A 24,914-nucleotide genomic window follows, 5' to 3' on the forward strand; every position below is an offset into this window, starting at 1 on the left:
CCGGGAGCCGCGCTCCGAGCGCGCCCTCACTAAAGATGGGAGCCGGCGCTTCACTCGCCCGTAGCGAATATGGTGGGGCCCGTGGGGCGGCTGCTTCCTGTGGGGCGCCGCCTGCGGCCTGCCCGTAGCAAAGATGGCGGCGGCTTCCGGGCGTTCCGGGGTGTTCGGTGGGGCGACGGGCAGGGCGCTGTCCTGAGCGGAGCGGCGTGGCGCGGCCGGGCCGCCGCGGACGATGGCGGCGGCCGAGAGCTCTCTTAGTATCGTCGAGTACTTCCGGGGAGAGGATGGCTACCGCTGCGGCTACTGCAAGAACGAGACCGGCAACCTCTCCCATGGTGCGGGCTGAGAAGAGCGGCGCGGCGGGGGGGGCCGGGCAGGGCCGCGCCGCGTCGCAGGGGCGCCGCGAGTGGGGCCGATGCCGGCAGGGCCGCGAGGTGCGTCTAAGAGCAGCGCTTTGGGAGCTGCCGCCCTGCGGCCGCGTCCCGTCCTCTGCCCTGTGCCCTGCTGCCGGGCCTGGGCGCCGTAAGAGCCGCCAGCGAGCCCGGGGGCCGGCGCAGTTTCATTTCTCAGGTGCGGCGCGGCGGCTGACCTACCTGCTTCTCCTCGCTCGGCGGCAGCTCGGGCGCCCCTCAGCACGCTGCATGGAGTGTGCGCTTAGGTCTCCCGCAGCCGCCGGCGGCGTTCAAGCTGGGCGGCAGCGGTTTAACAGCGCAGGTGTGACTGTGGAAGCACGTTTGACTGTGGCCATATGGCAGTATAAAAGGGTATTGTAGTGGTATTGCTTTTTTTGAAAACTTTAAGCTATTGTAGGAAAAAGATTTGAATTTGTCTGTTTTCGGGTATACTAGTAGTTGCTATAACTGATTAATTTTATTTTGCAGAGTTGTAAGATAAAGACTGCATTATTAGAATGATATAAAAGTTTTAATTATCTGTTTAAAGATGAAGTTAGCACAACAGAGGAAAAATGCAAAGGATAGGAATAATCAATGAACTGTAATATCTAAAACTTAAAATGTTACTGTTGGAAAGAGGGAGGTGAAAGGCCTGTGTTTTTTGAGGGCTCACTCTTTTCAGCTGTGCCCTTTGGAGGAAGTGTGTTTTCCACTAATAATACTTAACTTATAATTAAATATTTATTAAATATTTAATAATATATGATTACTAATAAAACAAAATCTACTGAAAAGATATTTGCATGACGTCAGGTTATCTAGTGAAGGTGTTTACCCTTTATTCCTTTAGTTATCAACCTCTTTTATCGGGTGGGAGATCCACCCTTGAAACGCCATGCTTGCTGTAGGTAGTGAGATAAGCACGGAAGACTTTTTTTTCCCCCAGGATAGAAATACATACGTGTAAAGTGTATAACTTAAAACTTTTACATGATGATAAGAGTGCTCTAATTTAGGATGTTTTTATTGTATTCCTTGCTCTGTTTAATCCCTACGCGTGTGACATGATGCTCTTTCCTCCTTTGGTGGTAGATAGGCACATGTAAAAGTTACAAGCCTGCTGTATTTTTTAAGTAACAGACCTGAGCTTTCTTGCTTCAGCTAGGTTATATTTTAAGAAGGCTGAGAGCTGACAATTGTGAAGTGGTTTCATTTTTTTTCCTCAGAGGCAGCCTAGAGGGAGTGAGAGCCTACCTGCACGAAAGGGTTCAGCAGGCTTAAAGCTGTGGCTAGGCAAGCTCTCCTTCAGCCAGCTCTGCAGGACGGGGCACAGTCGGAGGTTACAGTTCCCGCACATCTGCCCTGTCTGTAGCTGCGCGTGGAATTGCTCCCGAAGTGGTCCCTGGAAGTGATCACAGTTAACTTCAACATCTTTCATAAGAGTTTTTCTGACCCAGATCAGTTTGACAGAGGAACAGTTGTATGTGTCATTTTGTTGGTGTATCTTGGGGAAAGGTGACAGGTGGGATGGTAATCTTTTAGCATCGATAGTCAGAATGATGTGTTTGATTGTAGCCCAAGATTTATGTAGCTGCTTTTTTTTTTTTTTCCACGTTGAACTGTTGTTTTTACATTCATTTGAGATTTATGAATATGCCAAATCCTTGAAGGATATTTATTCAAAAGTCACGATTAGCTTGTTAGTTTTTTAATAGTATTTCTATGGAACTTGTCATATTTTAATGTTTTAAAGGGTCTAACTGTGGTCAGTCAAGTGTATGACTATTTATTGCAGGTATGTGGGCACATTCGATGACGGTTCAAGATTACCAGGATCTCATAGATAGAGGATGGCGAAGGTAAACTTAAAACAAAAATTAATCTACAGAGGCATGTTGTCAGTTTAGTTCAGTTAGAATCCGGATATAAATTATAGGCTTGTAAAATGATTAAGTAGCTTACATAAAAGATGGCAGTAGGGAGCATTTTCTAGAAATGTCACACTAAGTGTAATGAAAAATAAGTGAAAAAATTTGAACAAATATTTATCTATACTCTGAGACTTTGTTACACTGTAGAATGGGGGCGGGGAGGATTCTCCTTGTTCTGCCTAATATAAAAATGATGATCATAATCAAGATTATGTGGGAATTAAAACTTTCATCAATATGGGGTAAATATATTTGCATAGCATACTGTATTTAAATTGACAATATTCTTTCAAAATATTCTCTAATTTATTAAAGCAAATATTGAATATAATGCACCATTTCTTTTCAGTGGTGTTTGGAGCTCTACATTACTTCTGTTCTTGGAGTTATGCTTTAAAAATGCATGCTAAAGTCAGTCTGCCAACTTTGTATCTCATGTCTTAAAACGGACAAAAGGATAGATTTCGTGCACTAGCTGTTCAGTGTTTTTAAGTTCAACCATTGTTGAGCTAACTTCATATGGATAGAGTGATGTAAATATGGATATGGATGCCTAGGTATTTTGAAAGTCTTGAATGTTCTAGAACACTTCAAGGCACTATGTGCGCCTCAAATACAAGTTATTTTCAGAAGCAGTAAATACAAGAACTGAACAACTCAAAAAATCTCTTTTATAGTGTCCTGTTCCCTTCTACACAGTCTAGCAACTCCTGCACACGGAAACAAATGTCTAGTCTAACAAGGACAATTTGGTGACTTTAGAAATGTTTTTAAACGCATCTGTTCTTTTAGACATGCTGCATTAAACAAATTGCAGCAAGGCAAGATGATCTTTAAAGGTCCCTTCCAAACCTCAACTGTGCTGTGACTCTGTGAAGGCAGGCAAACAGAGCTATCAATTTAAAGCAGTGCTGGGGTGACAGGTATCTCTTGGCCACCTTCTGCAGCCCTGAGGGTTGTTCACCAGATGCAAATTTGAAAAAGACCTTTACCTCGTCCTTCTTTTTAATGCTGGGATTCCTGGAAATATTACTGCTGAATATGTTTGGGAACTTTTATTTCAGACTCTGTCCGGTGTGGATCTGATAAATTTTGAAACTCATATTTTTGGGTCAAAATCTTTTTTTTCGTCTCCATCTGCTCTCCTGCTCTGAGTCTTTTGACTGCAGGAGCTGCCACTTTTCTTACTAAGCCTCTGTTTTTGGCAGGTGATGGTGGGTATTTTGTCCTGGGTATTAGAGCTTATCCCTGCAGCTGTTCCCAGCTCTGCCAAGGAGCAGACAAAAGTGTGTGACAGGGATTCTTGTCAGATGCCTTGCAGTTAGATTCTGAACAAGAATCTGGACTTCTAGGCAGGAATTTTGCTGGAGAATCCAGAATATCTTTTGGATACAAAAAAAAATGCCAGACATAACATGCTTTCTTAGTTGTGTTTTCTGATTAAATTCTGTTAAGTAATATTTGGTTATTTTAAGTTTGGAAGGATAGTATTTTAGTATAGTAGCAAAAAACTGAAGAACTTGCTTCTTGACTTTTGTTATTCTTCATGTAAGATACTGATATTTTAAAGAAAAGTGTTTTTTTTTCATTTATTTTGTAGTCCGTGTTTCTTTAACTTTTAATTATTATTTTTAGAAGTGGAAAATACGTCTACAAACCCATCATGAATAAAACGTGTTGTCCTCAATATACGATAAGGTAAGAGACCCTGAATGTTACTGCTGTAATTGATTTGACTGCTTCAAATGTGTGCAACCATGAATTTTCTTTGTTTCTTTAAGTACATAAGCCTTGAAAGATTAATTTACTTTTAATGATACTTTAAATACTAAATATATACTACTAGGTTCGTGCACAGGCACATCAGAGGGTCCGTAATGTTTTCCTGTAAGCAGCCTACTATGTGTGTGCCCTTGCCTTTTGCTTCTGGATTGCAATCCAAGGCAGGAGCCCTGTGATTGCTTTCTTGTTCACTGATTGCAGGCAAGGCAGTGTGTCACTGTTCCCCAAACACTGCTTTTAGTAGCCTGAATAAGAGAGGCTATTAGCTGAATTGGTATGAATAATTTTTCTAGATACACTTCTATGGCATTAGTAGTTGTCTATCAATGCTGTATCTATTAGATGTGAAAAATTCTAGTATATCAGGCTCCTAGGAAAGCTGTTTGTTTGTTTTCTACAGCAATTAAGGCCATCCTGATGTATTTTAGCGATTTTAGAATGTTTTGTGTGTATGTCACTATAAAAATAAATATTATGCAGTACAAGGCAGCAGAATTTTACTAACTCAAGAGCATTGATAAAATATGTCACTGCTTAATATAAGGAAATGTATTTTCTGGTTATTTCTCATGTATTTGCATTTTTCTTATTTTACATGTACAACGCAATTTTTGAAGTGGTTCCATACATTTTTCTGAAATAATCCTTCTCAAAAGAAATAGATGTATAAAATATTTCTTTTTTATTTTTAAGGTGCCAGGCTTTGCATTTTCAGACCTCCAAATCTCACAAGAAAGTTCTGAAAAAAATGTTGAAATTTATTTCTAAAGGAGATGTTTCAAAAGTGATGGGTGGAGGTAAGAAATTCTTGGTGTTTGAAAATCAAGACTAATGTTTGAAATGAGGATCAAGTTCCTCTGTTGACTGAGTGGTTAATACACTTTTACATTTGTATACAGACCCCTTTGAGTTGGCTAGGTTGTATCTTTACAGTCTGTTTTGAATCAAGGGTAGGCACCATGTAGCCCAGAGAACAAACTGTGGTAGCTGACCTCCTCCTGTTTTCTACCTCTATTGAGGAGTTAGTTGCCTTGCTCTTTGCACAGACCAGCTTATGTTCTTTTACATCTGTGGCCATACTCATATTTTCTAGCTGGATGCCTCAGAGAAACAGTCTGTCATTTTGCCTCTGGTATGTAAGAGTGATAATCTGGACAGGACTGAGCAGGAGAGTGGGTGACAAAGAAAAGGAGGAGCAAGCAGGGAGAGGAGGGTTTTTTTTTCCAGGTGACTGGACAGTTGCATTCCTCCACTAAAACCAAGACTGGATAGTCTGGGTTCTCTGGGTTGCAGTGGTACTTGTGTTCCTTCTGCAACATTATACTTTGACTTTTTATTTATTTATTTATTTATATTTTTTATTTATGGCACAAGATTAGTGGAGACCATCCTGGTTTAGTGGAGTGAATAAAACTCTTCTTATTTATGGATTGGTATTAGTAATTCAGTGACATAAAGGAAGCTTTCAGTTTTTAGACTGGGAGGATATTGCAAACAATCACTATTGAAAAACAGTTGTAAAATTAGAAAGAATTCAATATTAACATTCGTTGTGCAAAGCGTGAGCTGTCATTATGCAGAGAGAAATTCACTCATACAGTTTTTGCCCTTATTACTTACAGAAGAGCCTATGGATTCCCATATAGAGGATGTAGTCGCATGCAATTATGAATACAGAAATGAATCTCATGTCAGTCAGGCTGAATTGAAGCTCTTGAGTGTGGATCACACAGAGAGAGCAGAGACTGAAGACAAGGACAAAGAACAAATGAAAGAAGAGGTGAATGTGAAGAAGGTGGAATCAAGTTCTCTTCAGATCCACGTGGCTAAAGGCACACCAGTCCCTGGAGAACCATCACATTCGACTAAAATTGTTCATGCATTGCCCAAGCCAGGTATTCAAATTTCCTACAGTAATTGGAATATTTTATCATTGTTTCATATATTAAGTCCTTCCTTTATCTTGTCTGGTAAATCAAGAATTATTCCTTTTTATTCCGCATATTCTTGACAATTTATGGAATGACAGTGTATAAATTGAGAAGTACTGCATGTTACTTGGCTTGTTAGTTCTTCCCAAAAGTGTCATTATATTCATTTTATTCAATTAATAGTTTAGTTATTGAGAACATATGTTTACAGTTCGTAGTCTTCTGTAACTCTGTAAAATATTTAGGTTTTAGTCACAGAGGTCAAGGCTGTCAAACCTCATCAGACCATTTTCAGTTTTGGGTACCTCCATGTATAGAATAGGGTGTATTTTCAGTTCTTCCCTTTATTCTGGGTGGATGTGCTGACTTGGGCTTTACGTACTTTGAGATGTGTTTGTGCCAGACAGTAAGTTGGGTTGTTAGGTCAGCATACATTGACTGACCAGTTGTTTCCCGCTTCTGGAGCAGTGAAGGAGATGTGCCTCTTGGGGACTGCATGCAGCTATGGCCAGTGCTGGCTATTGAGTTAGGTTAATGCTTAACCTTGTCTCTTGTGTAGCATTAGGAAACCAAATTAAGGTCTAAAAAGAAGGTCTTAAGTATTGTTTTCATATTATTTTATTTCTACAGGTTGTCTTATTCTACAAATTGCTGTTTATCTTATTTATATACCTCTGTAAATTATTTATGTAAGGCTATATTTTTTTATGCTGTCATATACTTATGCCACAGACCTATCTGGCATTGGAAATTTGCTCAGTATATTACTGTGCTTTCAATTTTTATACTTAGAGGAAATTGTATAGCTTTCTGTTGATATAAAAAAAAAATTAGATACTTCTGCTCTTCTATTAAGAATGACTTTTCCTAATTGAGCTTTTTCATCTGTTTAGGAGATTGTTTGCAGTATCACTAAAACGTGAAATTTTGAAAAACTATGATAATTTCTAATGTGTTTTTACCTGGGAATTTAATACCGCATTTCTGTAAGGAAAAAAAAATAAGGCGATCTAACTCATTTTACTTTCTGATGCATTTGTACGAAGATACGACTCTTTAATGTGCCAAAAAGTGAAAATAAGGGTTTACAATTTCAAGAGTTTTGTTTGAAATTAAATGGAATACTGGAGGTATTTTTAGCATTTTAATAGTGTGGTAAATTACTATTTTTTTTACTACAGAAATTATCTTTCAGTCAGACTTTTGCATCATATTTGCAAAGGTTTCCAAAGTGCTTCTCTCTCTGGGCTGAGTTTGCACATGAAATCCTTACCCTAAAAAAGGATTGTCTCATCATCAGTCATCTGATTATAACCTTTTTTTCGTGTGTGATAGCTGATATGATACCCTTTATTGTGGCACGAGAGCCTGGAATCTACATCTGATGGCAGTTGTGTTAAGCTTTTCACATAGCTTGTTGTGACATGGAGGACCGTGTGTCACAGCTGTTGGGTAGTCCTCTTTGTGGTGTGACCATATCTGTTGCACATGCAGAAGAGTCCTTGGGAGTCCGTGGGGAAAAAAGAGGTGCTGGCAACTGCTGCTGCCAGGATCCTCGTGCAGAATGCTGCCGGTTGCCTCTTTCCTTATGGCCGCGTAGTTCTTCTCTTGCGTATTAACTGGGTTCTTGTGGGACAGGAGCACTTTCTGGAAGGAAGAAGGTAAAAGGTCTAGATAGGCATTGCCAGAATAATGCATTTGACCAGCAGCCTATACTGGAAAAGGAAGTGGATAAATTACTCTGACAGGCTTATGGCCCAAGGGCTGCAGAGTAGGCCACCTTCTTTTACGGATAGTGTTTTCAGTTATGCGTAGCATCCACAATGGGCTTTTCAGAAAAAATAGAGGGTATTTCCTGAACTGCAGTTAGCCAATATGTGGTAAATAATGTTAGCTAAAATCCTTGTGAAGACTGAGTACTTCAGAGTTTCTGCATATGTTGGCAGGTAATACTAATTCCTAATTTCACTCAGCTATTACATGTTAAAAATGCCTTTGTCTTCACAAGGATTTTGTCTCCTCTCTCCTATAGTTTGGCTAATTCTAAGTAAAAGAATGTTTGTTTTTTTTCATTAGGAACACTGATCCTATTTGAATCAGAATTTCACCAATTTAACAAGCAATTATGCACCTAAACAAAAAGGAAAGGTTTCAGAAATGGTCAGTCAGAAAACCAGCGGTAGTGCTGGTTGGAAGCAGTACTGTGTTCCTGGAAAATTTGTTCAAAATTGTTAAAGACTGTATTTTAAATCTTTATTTTTAAAATGCAGTTGATTTATGCTAGAACTTTTATGTACCTGTTGTAGAAATTTTCAAAATCCTCTTCTTTTTAAAATAATTAATAGCAAAACTTTGGGTTATGTAGACTTCCTTTTGGAAACAAAGTGAAAATTGACAGCAAGTGGCAGTCTTGAGTAAAGAGTATTAGTGTAAACCTGCCATTGTTTTGAAAAATGCAAGGTTTGGTCTTCAATTATGTTAAGAATAACATTGTGTAAAAATTTAAACACTGGGAAAGCAGGTAAAGGAAGTTTGAAACATTGTTTGCATTTAGTTTTTTTTAAAAAAAGGGGGAAAGAGGGGAACTATTCATTATTGTGCTTTTTGTTTTCTGCAGATTTTAAAGGAAATATGAAAGTGAATAATAAATGCATTAGAAATCTTATTTAGTTTATCCTTTTTTTTTTTTTTTTTTTTTTAAGAGTAGGTGGTGTCACAGGTCAAACTTAGTTCAAAATTTTCCAGATAGAAAGATGTTTAGTTTTCATCTTGGAGAATGTAGACATATTCCATAATAAGATTGTTTAATTGCATTTTTATTCCTACATAAACAAAACAGGTCATTGTCCTATAGGAATAATGGGCTGTTTCTGCACAGCTTCAGATAGAGAAGAAAGTTTGCTTATGTCTGTATGCACACTCATTGTTTTAAGCTTTCCTTGCTAACTTCTATAGCTTATAGAAGACACAAGACATGAAACAGATCCTGAGCCAGATGAAGTACTCAACCATTCTTCAAATGCATCATGAGTGTTTTAAATAAACTCTTCACTGACTTGTTTGCCCATGGACCGGTCACATAAAGTCTGTAATATCCTCATAATACTTCTCCTGGTGAATACTTTTAGCTGTGTGGATGAAACAAATACTCAAAAACCTTAGCTGAGGGGCAAGGATATTCGATCGTAAAATCTGCTCGTGCAGTTGTAGGAAGTGTGAAGAATGTAGGAGTGGTATTAGCTCCTTTTCCAAGTCCCTGAGATGCTCTCAGCATTTCAGCTGTCATGGAGCCTGCTTGGAGCAACCAGACTGGGCCTTTGCCGGGTGAAGACCTCGCTGCTGACTTGCCTCAGGAGTGCGCTTGTCTGTTTCTGGAGAGTTTTCCGTGGCTCACATACTGAAAGTCCTTGACTGAGCAACAGCAAACACTGGTAAAAATATATGCCACAGTTTGGGGAAAGTGCTTATGCATACACTTATTTTCTTTGTTATATTTCAGATCTGTGGCTCTTATTTTTCTCTTATCATGGTATCTCCGTCTCCAGAAGGAGATCTTGATGTTTCTGTGCAGTTGTGGCAGCACCACTGTGGAAAGCTTACTTATGCTCTGAGTTCTGTGCAGTTGATACCACACTTTGGATAATGGTACCTACATGTTCTGAGACCAGAATCCCTTTGCTGAGGCTCCTTTTGGGCTTCCCAAATCACTGATTCTTGATTCACTGACCTGTGGGCATGACACAGCTGAGTTTAGCATACTTTTTCCTAAGAAGTAATTGCAGGATGCTAAGAATTAATTTTCAGTGGTTTATATCAGATCTTGTAAGGTTGCAAGTAAAACCTGCTTCCCTTCCTCCAATTGCCACTACTGTAAGTTTATTCTTGTAAAAATACCTGGGTTTTATATTTTTCTGTAGCTAGAGCCTGTGGTTGGGACTTGATTAAAAGAATTCTGTTCATGTTCATTTTGGGAAAACTGATGACTACTCTACAGCCATCATCTTAAAGTGATAGCAACAATAAAAAGTGATAAATTAGTATTTTGCCCTTTAAATAAGATGCTTTTTTTCAGTTTATTGTACTGTATTGATCATAGTATGAAAGCTCTTAAAACAGAACATGACCAAAAAAAAAAAAACCCACCAGACAAAGGCCAAACTAAAAAAAACCCACCACTTGCCAATATGGCCTGGGAGTTTTTCCTGACAAGTGTCCAGGGTGAGTTAAGCCATCACATTCTGCCTGGCGTGTGCATTAAAAAGAATAGTTTCTAGCCTTACTGATGTTTGAAAATTGATTTCAATATAAACTAAAGTATTTTGACGGTGTCTACAATGCATCCATTTTACACAAAGATGCAGGCAGCAGCTCTGAAGGCTTCATTCTTTGCAAGCAAAGTGAATCCAAAACCAACAATGAGCATTTAAAATATTGACACTCTCACCATTTCCAGTTTGCAGAAGTATACCAGTGTTCCCTTTGTCAATGGAGAAGGTTTGAAATGGGCAGAGGATGAGATAGATGCCACTTTGGGCTAATAAGTTACTAGTGAGAGGAGGGAGGAGGAAAGAAAGCTCTGATTACATTTTCACAGAAGTTCTGTGAAAAATAATTATCATGTAATTTTCAGGCCTCAAAGAGAGTAAAGTGAGATAAGCCATAGTTAAGTCTGGGTTTGGATTATCCTTTATTTCTTATAAATTTAATAGAGCTGAAATGTGTCTTCTTCCTAGTGCTTAAAATGAAAGCACTTCACCTTCCCGGGTACGTACTTTCCCATTTAAAAAGGTTAATCTTTCAAAAGTTGCCAGTGGGAGTCTCTTGCAAATACACAGATTTCAGGAGAACACTAACGGCGTAGACTTCTTCAGCAGTTTGTCGTAATATTTGTTACAATGTCTTTGTTCTGTACAAGATGTGTGACTCCATATTTCCGTATGTGGAAGTAGTCTTTTTCCACTGTCTTCCTGTCCTTTCTAAATCCTTAATATTATGGTGCTCTTCTGGCCTGCAACTCATCTACCACTGCCTCTGTGGGGGAAGGGTGGGTGGAAAAAGCAGAATTCAAGTTACTTTGTATTACATTAGCTGGTTTGTGCTGAGGGCATCTCTCCCTGTGTTGAATGTAGCTTTCCAGAGTATCTGCGAGACTTTGCCTGGTACTCCTTGGAAATTGGTTATTTCTTCTGCCACTGTTTCCAGCGGTGCAGCAGAGAGGTTCATACAGCTTTTACTCGACTTCTAGAGTGACGTATGATGTTCAGCTACTTGTGTGTGCTACTCAGAATAGTTAATAATGGTGTGCAAAGCTGAAGGAAAGATGAAAGGTGGACCTGAGATCATTAGCAAAATGTTTCATGTCGTTTGTGATTTTTTTTTTAACAAGTTTGATACTGATTGTAAATCCATAAATTCATTTATTAAAATCACCATGTGTAGGGAAATTGCTGCTTGTAAAAAGGTGATTTACTTGGATGGTTATCCTTTTGGTGCACTTAGAGGACGGTGTGGGGACCAGCCATCTTTTTCCTACTGAAGAAAATTTTGTATTAATTTTTATAGTACACATAGTCCCATATCTTGGTTTGGGTGTTTTTTTGTTTGTTTTTGTTAATTTTATATTACTGTCCTATGTGTAAAATTAACCTGACTCCTTTGTTAAGGAATTTGGACCACTCTGCATTTATATTTGTACATGCTGTTTGGATTTCTATTCCTGTAAAACTAAGTTCCTGTGATGCTAATTGCTCTTTTCCGTGTTGGTCCTCTTGTTTTCTAGGTATGACTTTTGTTTTAAATAAACAACATTTCACAAATAGAACTTTATGAACAGTTTATCTGTTACAGATACTGGAATATAGATTGGTAAAATTAAAGCTATTAGTGAAAACAGACGAACTGAATATTCTTTTAGGCAAAGAGATAAGATTGTGGCCTTTTACTCTTCTCTTACATGACATCAGTGGTGTTGGCAGTATCTCCGTACACTGCGCAAGGCTTCCAGGAGACACAAAATAAATCCTTTCTGCTTTGAGTCCTCTACAGGAGTATAGTATATTGTGTAGCTGTCTGGGTTTCTAATGCAGTGTAATAAATCTCAGTTGGCTGTGACTTTTTTTGTTCTTTCAGTATTTCACAGTGATTCTGCAGCTATTTGGATAGAGAGCATCTTCACACTGTACAGTAAACAGGAGCTTTTCTGTGCTTGCACGAGAAGGATGTGGTATAATGATGTAAGCACAAAGTCGAAGGAAGATTTTTTTTTTTTTTAATTTATTTATTTTGTAATAAATTCTTGGCTCTGATATGGGATCATGGTCGATGTGTTTCCATATTAATTCAGAAACTGACACTTCCAGATTAATTAAAATGAAGGTGCTGTTTCTAGTTTGCTGCGTTAGACAGCTGTAGAGGAAAAATCATTGCAACAGCTTAGCTTGGCATTGGGCCCCTAAGCAGTTGTAAATGTGAAAGATCATACTATTTTCAGACTGTGCTCTTCAATTAATGATAATTTAATTCAGTCATCGTGTAAGAACTACTTGTTTGTTGCAAAATGTGGTGTTCATTTCTTTGTTTGTATCCTTTTAGGCAAAGGGGCTGATCTGAACAAGCCACCCTGTCGAAAAGCAAAGGACATACGTAAAGAAAGAAAATTGCAAAAACTCCTTCAGAACCAGATGTGCACATGTGAAGGCTCTCCACTTCAAGCAGGGGATCAAGTTTTACTCTTGCAAAACTCTAAATCAAAACCAAATCAGCCTAAAACCGTTGAAGACTTCATTTTTGCCTCTTTACCTGATGATGCAGCACACAAATTAGAGGTAATGACACTTACATTGTTGTTGAAGGTAAAATAAGGAAAAGTCTACTTAAGGCATTTTTTCTAAACGCTCCAAAGGCTTAGATATTTAGTACCTGTGGCTTTATTGAAAGGTTATAGTTTAAATCTTAAAATCAAAGGTAAAAATGTGTGGTACAACTGAATTCTGTGTGACCGCGTGAGGGCACTCTTGCACTTACAGTCAGTCTTAGCAGAGACCGGTACAGTTAACGAAATACTTGTAAATTGATTTCATACACTGTGACTTGAAAACTAAAAACTTTGAATTAATTGAGTGTTTAATGATGAGAGAGAGTCAATATTTAGTTTTGACGTGTATAAATGCTTAAATTATCTATGTTAATGAATTTTGACAGGAAAGCAGTAACTGTTCATAAAACTAAGCCAATAAGAAGATAGCTCTTCTTTATAAATGTCATTGGTATGTGTTGATGACTGTGAAAGCCATTAAAATTAAGGCATAAGATTTTGCTTACTTAAATACAGTGGTTGCCAATTAAGTCTATTAGTAATATAAAGATAGTAATCTAGAAAACTTTTGGACTTCCTAGCACTTATTAATCATGACACCAATTTTTTCTGGAAATTGAAAAACTTATCAGAATGTAAATATTTTCCTATACCTATTGATCAATGATAGTGTGGGAAATTACATTTTAAATACTCTTTTGGTAATTATTTAAAAATATAGTGGTGGTGACTTAAAAGATTTACCCTAAATAATTGACAATAAGCTATGGAATTGATTTATTTCACTAATTCTTTCAAATTTTCTGATAAGTTTTATAACAGAAGAATAATGACTTTGTTTGAACATTTTAATTAAGAAGATGCAAGGAGAATTAAAAAGAGGATGGTTCCAGCAATCTTTTCACAGATTATCTTTGCCTCTTACTGTGGATGTCAGCAAGTTTGTTTTTTATAGGTCAGAGACGATATTTGTGAAAATGGAACCATATTAAAGATTTGCATGGTTTTGAAATGAACACATCCTTAAATATTCTTGAAGAGGAATGCACTGTTGCTCATGTGATAGCATTCCTTTGGTCAGAGAGCAATCATTTTTACTAAGAACCATGGTGTGGTGTGTGTGTGTGGCGGGGGGGGTTGTTGGTCTTTTTTGGTGTGTGTGTGGTTTTGGTTGGTTTTTTTTGGTAAGGGTGATTGTGGGGATAACAAATAATTTGCTCTTACAATTCAGTGGTAACTGAATATGGGAGTGTTGTTTCCTCTTCTCCTTTTGGTTTGAAAAATATCTAGTAGTCCCCTTGGGATTATTGCAATACAAAAATGGTCTTTAGCCAAAGAGTGTAGAGGTGAGTCTTCCAAATGCATGAATCTTTCTAGTATTTTTCAGTATGCTACAATAAGAACAGATTTTAAAAAGTATAGAAAAATTTTTTTAAATGTTGTTCTGCGTATCATTTATTGCTGTTATTTATTGACAACTATTTGTGTATTTCTTCTATAGGTATTTTAGTTATCATAATTCATAATTTCAGAGTCTCATATATCATTCAATATAAAATCCTTCAGTAGTCGAAATTGAGCTGAAGAGTTGGAAATCTACTGTCTAATGTATTAATTCAATTTTTAGGGCTCTTCTCTTTTGCTGGAAGTCAGAATTTCTCTCTGTTGTGATGTTTGTATATATTGTTATCGCACCACTGTAATAATAAATGTCTTTAACTTCTGAAGGTGAGGCTGGTGAGATCATCTCCACCAAGTTCACAGTTCGAAGCCACATTTCAGGAGTCTTACCAGGTCTATAAACGTTACCAGATGGTTATTCACAAGGACCCACCTGATAAACCAACTATAAATCAGGTCAGAAGGCCAAATGAATTTTATGCAAACTTCAGCTGCCCCTCCATTTCATGTGTCTTGCATAGGGTCGAGGAGAAATATCCTTTTATACTCTGAACCATGTAAAATATCATATCAGATAAGACCAACATCCTGAAAGTGCAAACTCTTTTGTATCGTTTTGTGGGTGCCACAAATATTTGATCTTAATTGCAGACTGAAAAGTTAAGAAAGCTGTATGGTGATGCTATTGGGTAAGAGATGGAGGGGATGAGACTTTTGGAGATAAATATTTTGTGGGCCTTACAAATACAGATCTCCAAAGAATTCAAACTAGATGGATTTATAATCAGTCTCATTGGCCTTGGTTTGAATGCTTGCCTAAGGAGGACAAGCGTGATCAGGGCCATCATGCGAGTGCAGAAATTCACACATGCAAATTGTTGGCTTAAGGTTCACAGAAGTTATATAAAGCTCTTCACTTTCAATTTAAACCCTTAAAAAAGGAATCAGTGTACTCTGTCTAAATTGCACATCGTTGCTGCTACTACTTAATGTAGTGACCAGGCACTGTGTAGTAGTTATCCGTTGGGCACATTACCCCTCTGAGACTAAAGACAAGAAATTGAAGTTTGGAGTAAAAGCATAGGTAGAAGGAATATGTAATTGCTAAACTGGAGGCGATTAGTAATGTGCCATTAAAATTAATATATTTGCACAGTCCTTGAAATTGTACAATAAAAATAAAATTTGTGATTGATTTATTAGATACTTCCTCAAAAAATAGATTGAATAAACTAGTATTTTGGAGTGTTCTAGCATTATAAATTTTTTTCTTTAATGAAATTATCAACAGTCAGTTTAAGCTTATTAAGTTGCAGTATTAATAGACATCCCGTGTATGGGATTTGTTACTCTGTATAAAGTAGAACACTGACTTCAGAGGCTTTGAAATGGATAGGAGGAGATCTTACACTAGCCTTACCTTCAGAAGCATATAATCTGTTTATATGCACTCAAAATAGTATGCTTGTATTTTCCTTGCTCTGAAGGTGAGGTTAGTACCTGTTTCCTTTGAGGACCCACAGTTCAAATCATCCTTCAGCCAATCAGCCGCTTTATTTGCCAAGTATCAGATGGCTATACACAAGGATGCACCTTCTGACTGTGACGAAAATGAGGTACAGTTCACTGCATGCACCTTTATCAATTATTTTTATAATGTTCAGGTAAACGATAGGAGGAGGTGTCTCTTAGAATGGTTCTAAATAATACAATATTGTAGTTTCCATTTGGGAGGGAAAGCATCATGTTTTTTAGTAAGCCCAGGGAAGACTGAGCTGAAGAGAGAGCTATCATAGCCAAAAAAAAAAAAAAAAAAGTTAGTAATGAATTAGGGGTTTGGTACTGAAATATCCACTGGAAATAAGCTAATGGTGTGGAAATGCTTTTTTTGTTTTTTTTGATGCCAAAAAATTTTTCCATTCTAAAGGTATTTGGTACCTGTTTCCCCATTTCTCCTTGTTTTGACATTGTCTTGCTTGATTTAACAGGTTAAGGTTTTAAAATTTTCAGTTTTATTCATATTTCATTGCTAAAGATCTCTTAAATCTACACTTCACAGTAGAAATAGTGTAGAAATATTACCACAGCCTGACTCAACAAGAATGCACTGTGTATGAGTAAATCTGCTTTTAAAAATAGAAAAAAGTGTTTCCATGATGCTAATCCTAATCTAATAAGTAGAAAAAGAAAGTGAAGTGGGCTTTTAAACAAACAGCACACATCTGGTTTGCTGGCAGGTGGCACAACATTCGCATTAGCAGAATTCACGAAACTGGTATCTTAGATCTGTCATTTCTGTCTGCTGCAAATGCAAGATGCCAATATTGATCAATTGTCTAGTCATAAACTCTTCTGTTCTGGAGAGTGAGACTCACTGAAGTGACACCCAGCAAACTGAGGCTGCTTTCCATGTAGAATAATAAAACCACATAATCATTTTCTGGCTTTAGTTCAAAAGAAAGGGTAGCTTTTTTGAAACGTCTGTGAAATGCTACTGTGGAAAGCCATAAAATTTCTTCACTTTGTTTTGTAAAATAAAAGGACTCATAACAACAATAAGAAGTAGTCACTGCCCTTTTTAAAATTTCTGACATAACTGAGGTTAATTAAAATATGGTGAAATTTGGAAACACATAAAGACAGTTTGAGCTATTTACTAGATTCGTAACAGGCATTAGCCGGTCTGACTAGTGACTTGACTTGTCTGATACAATGGATGTATTAATGTAGCCTTAATGTTTATATATGATTGATACTCCTCCAAGTTTTTGAGCTCCAAAAAACTTGATGTGAAGAGAGGGTGACAATACATTTAAAAAAAATCCCCAAAACAAAAACAACCCCCCCACTTTTTTGTCTAAATTTTTTAACTGAGGGAATATAGAGGATGAAAGCATATGGGGTTGAGTTAAGGACAGTTCACATTTCCACTATTGTAAGGTGTGAAGTCTGTCACATGTTATGTATTTTTAAATAGGAAGGAGATGAATTTCTGTTCATACTGTTACTAGTTTAAGGATTTGATTTCTTAGGACCTTTTTATACTCGTCTTTTTCCTTGTTACTTACTACAGGTGTTTCCCTGCTGTACCTTTGTCTTTTCTCTCTGATATGAGGTTTATGCAGGCTCAGTATAATCTTCTTAGGGGAGGAGAGGAGAAGACTTACTACTGTCTCTGAAACTTCTTGTGGGAAGTGTGAAAACTCAGACTGATGCTGATGGGGTTTAAGTTAGTTTAAGACAGTTCTGGAACACTAGTAAATCATGTTAAGTACAGTTCAAGTGAATACTTGGTTAAGATGATCTCTCTAGTCACAATTATTGGGCTCTGAAGCTCAGTCACTGGCCTTCAGTCAAACGCGTTCTCTGCAGGAAGTAAACTGCAGAATTATATTACACAAAATGTATTTTTGTGCAAGTTAGAAGCCTTAACATTTTGTACTGAAACAATCTGGGAGAAGAATTGTCTGAGTCACTTACAACAACAGAAGATACCAAGTAGGGTAAAAGTGGTCCAAGTTATTGAATGGGAGGATAGAAATTGCTATCTGAAAGACCTCAAATTTTTTCTTTCTTTTACAGACTTTTTGATACATCATTCAGACATTATGGAGCCAAGCAGTCTTTTAAGTAAAATTAGAATGAAATTCTGTCCTATACATAGGGCTTTTTATCAGGGTAATAACAAGTGTGCTTTGGACTTTAAATTGGCAAACATCCAGGAAGCTTTGGATATAAAAAAAACTTCCTGTGCAAGCTATTGTACCGTATCTGTGCATGGTGGATGAACCTTCTTTTCAGGGAGAGTTCTGTATGCTTTTGTATTTGGAAAGTGTCCCATTTGTGAAAAACATTTAACTTTACATTTAGCTGAACACTTCACATTCAGAAACCTGCCTTTATGTAAATTCAGAATCCAACAAAAAATATTGTGGGACATATTAATAAGTCTTTTGGAATATATTCTTAGATTGTTGGCATTGCAATATACTGTCTTCCCATATCAGCTGCTAGGCTGTTTTAATATTAACCTTATTACATTAAAAGGCAATTTTAGGAATAGATTTATAATTTTGGTGATTATTTAAAAATAACACTAATGAGGAAAGTTATGAAACAGTTCACAATATTAACAAAAGGTATGTGGACCATGAAGCTGACTATTGCTCAGTGAATGTGAAAGAAGGCCCTCCTTTTGCATCTATACAATGAATGTATAACTTGTCGGGAAGATTTTGTGTGAGAAGGGGGAATAGATAAGTTCCAGGACAGGAAATTCACAGAATACTTAACAGGTCAAAATAATCTTTGGTGTTACGTACTGTCTGGTTAGTGCCATTCTGAGACCAGTGATAACTGATGTTTGTGCCCTTTTGGAATTTTGCCTCTTTGCTTCTTTACTTTGTCCTTTTCTCCTCCTTCTGAGCCTCTGATGAAAACTGCAGTAACACTAATAAGCTCATGGGTTCCTTGTTACACCTTTTTTACTCTTCTACCTCAGTAGTTCCTAAACTGATTTTAGGCTGTTTGGTCTGAAATACTTTATCATAATGGTCAGCGTGAGATATATCCAAAATACCTTGATGGCTTCTGGAATCCATGCCCTTCAATCATGGGATTGTGCTTTCTTCGATTTTCATCTTGGCAAGCTTGATTTCTTTTAATCTTCATTAGAACTATAGTTTGATCAGTTCCAAACTAGAGTTTGGTTCAAGTACTGTTTTTTCGCTGTTATAGCAGCAACATGCCCATACTGGCATGTTCTTTGTTTGTGTTTGGGTCTCTCTTGTAGTGGTGGACAGTATTCTTCCAATGTAGCTTGTATGCTGTCATGAAGATGCCATAAGTCTTCCTTTTTTTTTCTTTCATTATTGCCTTTCATAATCAGATTTTCGTTGTCTTTTATATCCTCCTTTTCACCTGGGCTCATCCTTAAAACTTTAGTTACAACTGCTATTGTTGTGGTCAAGAAGGATATTCAGTCATAACAGCACCTAGAGCCTATACAAATTTCCTTAAATTGATATGTATTTGCTTGTTTTAGGGCACTGCACCCATGCCTATAAAATAGCCTCAGAGTTTCTTTCAGTATTGATCTTCTGGGCTTGAGATTTTACTTTTGCTGCTACTAGCAATGGACTTCATTATCTAAAAGCAAATAGTCCATTAGAAGACTATGTAAGATTTTAAGAGTAAAGATGCTCATTAGGCATTTAGTTAGAAGTGATGGCTTTATGTACTAAAAGATTAGTACACGTGGGATTAGAATGATAGTGGTACACATCTGAAGGTTTTTCTGGGTATGTGGGGGAAATGATCTCTGGGTCTTATCTTCTGTCCCAGCTCTTCAGAGCAGCCTGTATCACTAAACCATTGCTGAATTGGGTAGGATTATTTGGTCAAAGCAAATAATTGGTCCTTTCCATTTTCTTTTACAACATATGTAGTGTCTCCATCATTTCCCACATACCTGCATTACTTTTGCTAATTCTAAGGAATTTGTTGCACATCTGGTTCTATATAGTTGATATTTCATGAATGAATTGAGGGCACTGTTGAGCTAAAGCAGGCATTATGGCCAACTGAACTGAATGGCACAGTTGTTAAACCACAGAACCTTTCTGATTTTGTACTTGATAAAAGCTGTAGGATTTTTTTTGTTTGTAATCTTAGAAATATACTGTGAATGTCATTACTGTATGTTTTAAAATATACTTGTACAATGGTAGAGACTTTTTTCTTCAAAATCTAAATATTTGGGAAGCGACAACACTCTCTCATGAGTTTGTTTTCTTGAAGTTCCACTGTCAACAAACCCTCTTCATCCTTCATTTTAATTTAATTTGTGGTCTCTTTTCAAAACCACAGCTTGGTGTGCTTTTACATTCCTTGAGCCTGCATGTGTGTGAGAGAGAATAAGTGATGGTATTCTGCTTAGGAAGGTAGAGTAGTTTGTTAACTGCTAAAAGAAATATTAGAAAATAAACCTTTTTTTCCAATTTAGGAGACAAGCTTTGCCTTCCTAATAAACAATTTCTTCAGTGGCCCATAAACTGACCTTTTACCTCCTGCTCTGTGAAATGATATCAGAACCACAAAACTAACGCTTTTATTTATTAAGAACATAGGTTTGTCCAGTCAAGTTCAGTGACTATTTAATAGTCAAAATGTAATAGGAAAAAGCTCTGTGTAACTTTTTAGTTCATCTGGTAGTCATCGCCGTATCATTAAAAAAAAAAAAAAAAAAAAAAGGAATTACTTCTGAGAATGCGAGACTATTTGCTCTGGTTCCAAAATTTATGATTTATGTAAATTCATAGATAAAGAAGTTGTAAGATTGAATTTCACTTGTGACTCCAGGCTTGTAGCTTATGTTTCTTAATCATACTGCTATTAAAAACTAGTCAGTTTTAGATACCAGTTTACCTTGGTAATTTTTTAAAACAAACATGCAAACAAACAAGCAAAAAGCCCTCCCTGCAAACTACAGCTTTAAATCTACAATTTTTAATAATACTTCAAAATGTTTTAAAGAAATTCAGTTATTCTATTACAATGTCTGATGAATGTTTCCACAGTCTTTTCCATTGCTTTCCATCATTAAAATGTGTCCCCCTCAAAAATATATTGCTTTTTCTCCCCTTTATTCCTCCTTTACTCAGATGCTGACTAAAATGTTTTGCTTCTATTTTCTCATTCTTCAGTGGTGGTTTCTTTCAGTTTTTAGCAGTGTTTCTTAGCACTGTAGTGTGATACAATGCTTTTTACCTCTGAAGCTGCCATTCTTGTAATTTAATCTTCACACTTCATTTGTTGTGTGAAAACTGAACTATAGTATCTTAGTAACTCCTTGCATACTATCTTTCTTTAACTTTGTTTAGTCATACCCCACTGAATAATTTGGCTGTCAAACAGTATATTGTTCCTTGTGTTAATTTAGGCCTTACTTCCAAAACCACTTTCATTGAGTTATGCTACTCTGATAATCTAATTTAAGTCATTCAATAGCTCATGGTAGCCAGGATTCTGTATTTTAAATGCTTTGGTAGAAGCTTTATTATTTAATCTAATTATTTAATCTATATCTTTATTATTTAATCTAATCTTAATTATTTAATCTAATTATTTAATCTAAATTTTTATCTTGAACCATGTTTATTCTAAGGTGGTCTTTGGGTGCTGTCCTGGCATAATATAAGTATTTGATAATGATTTTTAAAGCATCAGTTTTAAAATGAGGAGATGGGAGATAAAAGCTGAGAAAATGTTCTACGCTTATTGGTCTGGATTTGACCAGTATGCTCAAGTTTCGTGAAGTGGCTTGGTAAGAGTGGGTTGACTGGATAAACAGCATCCATTTAACTTGCTTTCAAGTAGTGTATATTATGCATGAGGTCATCAACAAGGAATTAGTCAAATTAGTCATAATTATTACACACTGCCATGCCATATTTGCTACCCTCTCAATAAGGTTAAGATTACCTCACATCATGAGTGTTACTACTAACCTGTACAATCACTATTCATACAATTTTCTATGAGAAAATAGTTGGACTTAAGTTGCGTGTATATGCAATATGTATAGTTTGCTGCATTCAGATTAGATATCACTGTTTTAGTATATCGGAAGAAGGGTGTGTGTGTGAATGTGCATACCTATGTGTGCGTCCGCATGTAAAAAAATTAGTTTCAGATTTTGCTGGAGAGTCCTGTGATACATGATGGTGCAGTACTGATTTCTGATTGATGCAGTGGCTTCTGTCCTAATAAAAGATAGGGTAGAAGTTTGGTAGTGGAAATAAACTTTTCCAAGTCCCAGAGTTAGTGCTGCCCCAGAGGTGAAGAAGTTTGCCTTTTCTATGAAAGCATTGTCAAGATCTTTATTGCTTCTCTGATGGGTGAGCAAAGACTATGGTAAGGCTGAAGTATATCTTTTATCTGCCAAACAATTTAGCATTCTAGGAACAGTTTTGAACCTCCAGTTGCTCCTGGAATCAAAAATAATTTATCTTGCAAGTGAAAACTTTTAAAGTATGCTTTTACCATGGCATAAAAGCTACAACTATTTTCTCTGTAGGCTTTTTATCTATTGATTATCCCCTTTTCTCTTAGTTCGTTTACTACACATTGACCTTCCCTTGGAAAACTTCTCAGTACCCCCCGAAAAGCTTTAGTTGGTTGCTGGAGGATTTCGGCTTCAAAACTGACCTGGTTGTCTCTGTGCTCCCTAGTGCAGTCAGGTGTTGATGTTGCATAAAGTTGAAGGCATCTAAGAATATTTATTCAGCATGCTTTAATTGAATTGGATTGGTGTTCTGAGGAAAAATACAGCAAATGGTTCTCTAATTAAAGACTGCTTAATAATAGTTGCTCTTGAAAACTGCTGTGGAAGAACTAAATTTTCAGTTTTTCCTCTGTGAGAACATAAGATCTTACTATGTTATTATGCAAATGCATAGTCATCCACTTTTTGAATAATATATATACCATATCTTAAAAAGAATTGTTAGGGAAAAAACAGAATTGGGGAATGCCCAAAAATTATGTGAGGAAAATATAAATAGCTTCTAAAAGAGTTAAGATACAATCATGGAATACAGGTGTATCACTGCCTATTAAACATGGTGATCCAAGGCTACTCTTGGATTAGCAAAATCCCTGAACTGCTCATTTTTTGGAAACTGGAAAAATGTACAAGGGAAGAATCTGTTCTAGTGTTTGCCACACTATTTATGCATTTCTTCTGGCCTTTTATGGAGATAGAATATTAGTGTATAAAGATCTTTTTCTCAGATCCAAGACACTAGTCCTCATGTATTATTCCCTGTGTAGTAGAGCAGTTACCGCATTAGTGTTTAACTTTTTTCTTGCTAAAGTAGTGGAAGACAATAGTCAGACATCTTTAGTGTGTGGATCAGTGTATATAATACATACAAAAAGCCACTAATGAAATCAGTTGCAAGGATTTATTTACATACTTACAAATGTTACTTATTTGGGTTCTGCTTGGATGGTGGTGATGTGTTTTGTGAAGTGAGTCAAGCAATAAAGAAAAATTGAGATTACAAAAGCTGGGAGAAATTGAACAAAGGAGACCTGTAATGAACAGTGAGGAAGTACTGTAGTGCTCTGTTCGCTGAACAAGAGAGTTCCTGTGCAAGATACAATTTGGAGAACATTATCGTAGATCATGCAGTGTAATAGATTCTGTGCATCCTTCCATTAAACAGGCATTAAGTCTTTCTCTATGTTATCAGTGAAAGATCAATTGAAACACAAATTATATATGTGATCAGCAGATCAACAGTACCATAATTACGCAAACAAATTGTATGAATGAAATTTGTCTAGTTTTTTTTCTTGCTTATTTGTCACAATAAATCTAATAACAAATCATAATAAAGCTTTGCCATAATAAATCATGCTCAGAGAAATGTCAAGTATGGTTTTTGAACCTGTATTTCTTGGAAGGGGGAGCTTGACTAATTTACATCTTAACGTTTGATTATCTCTGGGGGAATATAATAAAGTATGTTCAGTATCGGTCAGTTTAGGAGGAGTAGTCTTCTTCTGCAGTAGTTTTTTATAAGAGTTATTGCATGCAAGACTGCATATTGCAGTTGATTTACATTAAAATGTCTACAATTAATGACAAAGGCACTTCAGTTGTTATGTGTTGTTGTACTTTAGAAATCAACTTTGGTTCATGCAAGTTTGACCTCTGATAAATACATGTAAACTAAATGCTATTGCCTCCTTGTTTTTTTGCTTTTTTGTTTCTGAATCTCAGGTGTTTTGTTTTGTATTTATTGAATATGAAATAGTACAGAGAAGAAAAAATCTGTTATGCTATTGTAATATTTATTATCAGATTCTACTTTATTATTAGCTATTTTTTCTTATAATGATTCTTGATTTATACTTGCATCAGATCTTATAAACTCTGGCAGCTTATATTTTCCTTACGTCTTGCTTCTGCAAATAATCAATTCTCAATCACCATCCCCAAATAAAACACGACTGAAGATACATTTTTCTTTCCAACTGCATATAACATAATTATTTGTGCTTGCAGGTTTGTTATTGTCTTAATTTTCTGTGGAATAACTGTTCAGTACACACTATACAATTTTCATTGTTCAGCATAGTTTTAACACCAGCACAAAGCATTGTGATTGACAGTAAGTGCAATATCTGTTACAGCCAGCACAGGGAGTTAAGTCAGGTCTAGTTATTCTTGTGCTTGCACAGTTGCTACGTAGAGGGAGTGTGAGAGGCTGTCTTCAAACAGGTTTGGAAAGTGAGTGCCTTTGGAAATTTAAAAGAATCAGAAGAGTTAAGAGGTGGTCATGATATTGATTGGAATCTCTGGATTTAACTTATGTATGTGTCACTTAAATGTTGCGTTTGCCAATTTTATAGGTGAAGGAAAACCAAGTCTTTTTTTTTTTCTTTCTCCTGTAGAGATTTAGTCATAAATTGTTCATATGGTCCATATACTTTCTGCTGACACAGAAAATCATGCAGCTGGTATGCTTGAATAGTGATGGTGAAATTCATGTGGTCATGGGTATTCATCATTGTTAAGTGTAATCTAAGTTAACAAATTAGTAGTTATACAGTACTTGTAACACACGTAAAAGAAAAATGCATTTTATAT

At 36.6% G+C, this 24,914-nt stretch overlaps 1 protein-coding gene across 6 annotated transcripts in view; it reads left to right on the forward strand.

Annotated features, from left to right (window-relative positions):
• Positions 1–117: 117 nt before the first annotated feature.
• ATE1 (arginyltransferase 1) overlaps positions 118–24,914 on the forward strand; it is a 96,933-nt gene continuing 72,136 nt past the window's right edge. The window contains exons 1-9 of one of the 6 annotated variants that reach the window (XM_026063990.1): positions 265–335; positions 1,622–1,875; positions 2,191–2,254; positions 3,962–4,024; positions 4,802–4,905; positions 5,731–6,003; positions 12,631–12,863; positions 14,582–14,710; positions 15,742–15,870. In XM_026063990.1, the coding sequence (XP_025919775.1) occupies positions 2,193–2,254; positions 3,962–4,024; positions 4,802–4,905; positions 5,731–6,003; positions 12,631–12,863; positions 14,582–14,710; positions 15,742–15,870 (993 nt within the window). In that variant the 5' untranslated portion in view covers positions 265–335; positions 1,622–1,875; positions 2,191–2,192. Of the gene's footprint in view, positions 336–1,621; positions 1,876–2,190; positions 2,255–3,961; positions 4,025–4,801; positions 4,906–5,730; positions 6,004–12,630; positions 12,864–14,581; positions 14,711–15,741; positions 15,871–24,914 lie in introns of all 6 variants that reach the window. The other 5 variants (XM_026063988.1, XM_026063989.1, XM_026063991.1 and 2 more) reach the window with 5 other exon arrangements.

The sequence above is a fragment of the Apteryx rowi genome, unplaced genomic scaffold, assembly GCF_003343035.1.
Source record: "Apteryx rowi isolate R43461 unplaced genomic scaffold, aptRow1 scaffold_206, whole genome shotgun sequence".
NCBI lineage: Eukaryota > Metazoa > Chordata > Aves > Apterygiformes > Apterygidae > Apteryx > Apteryx rowi.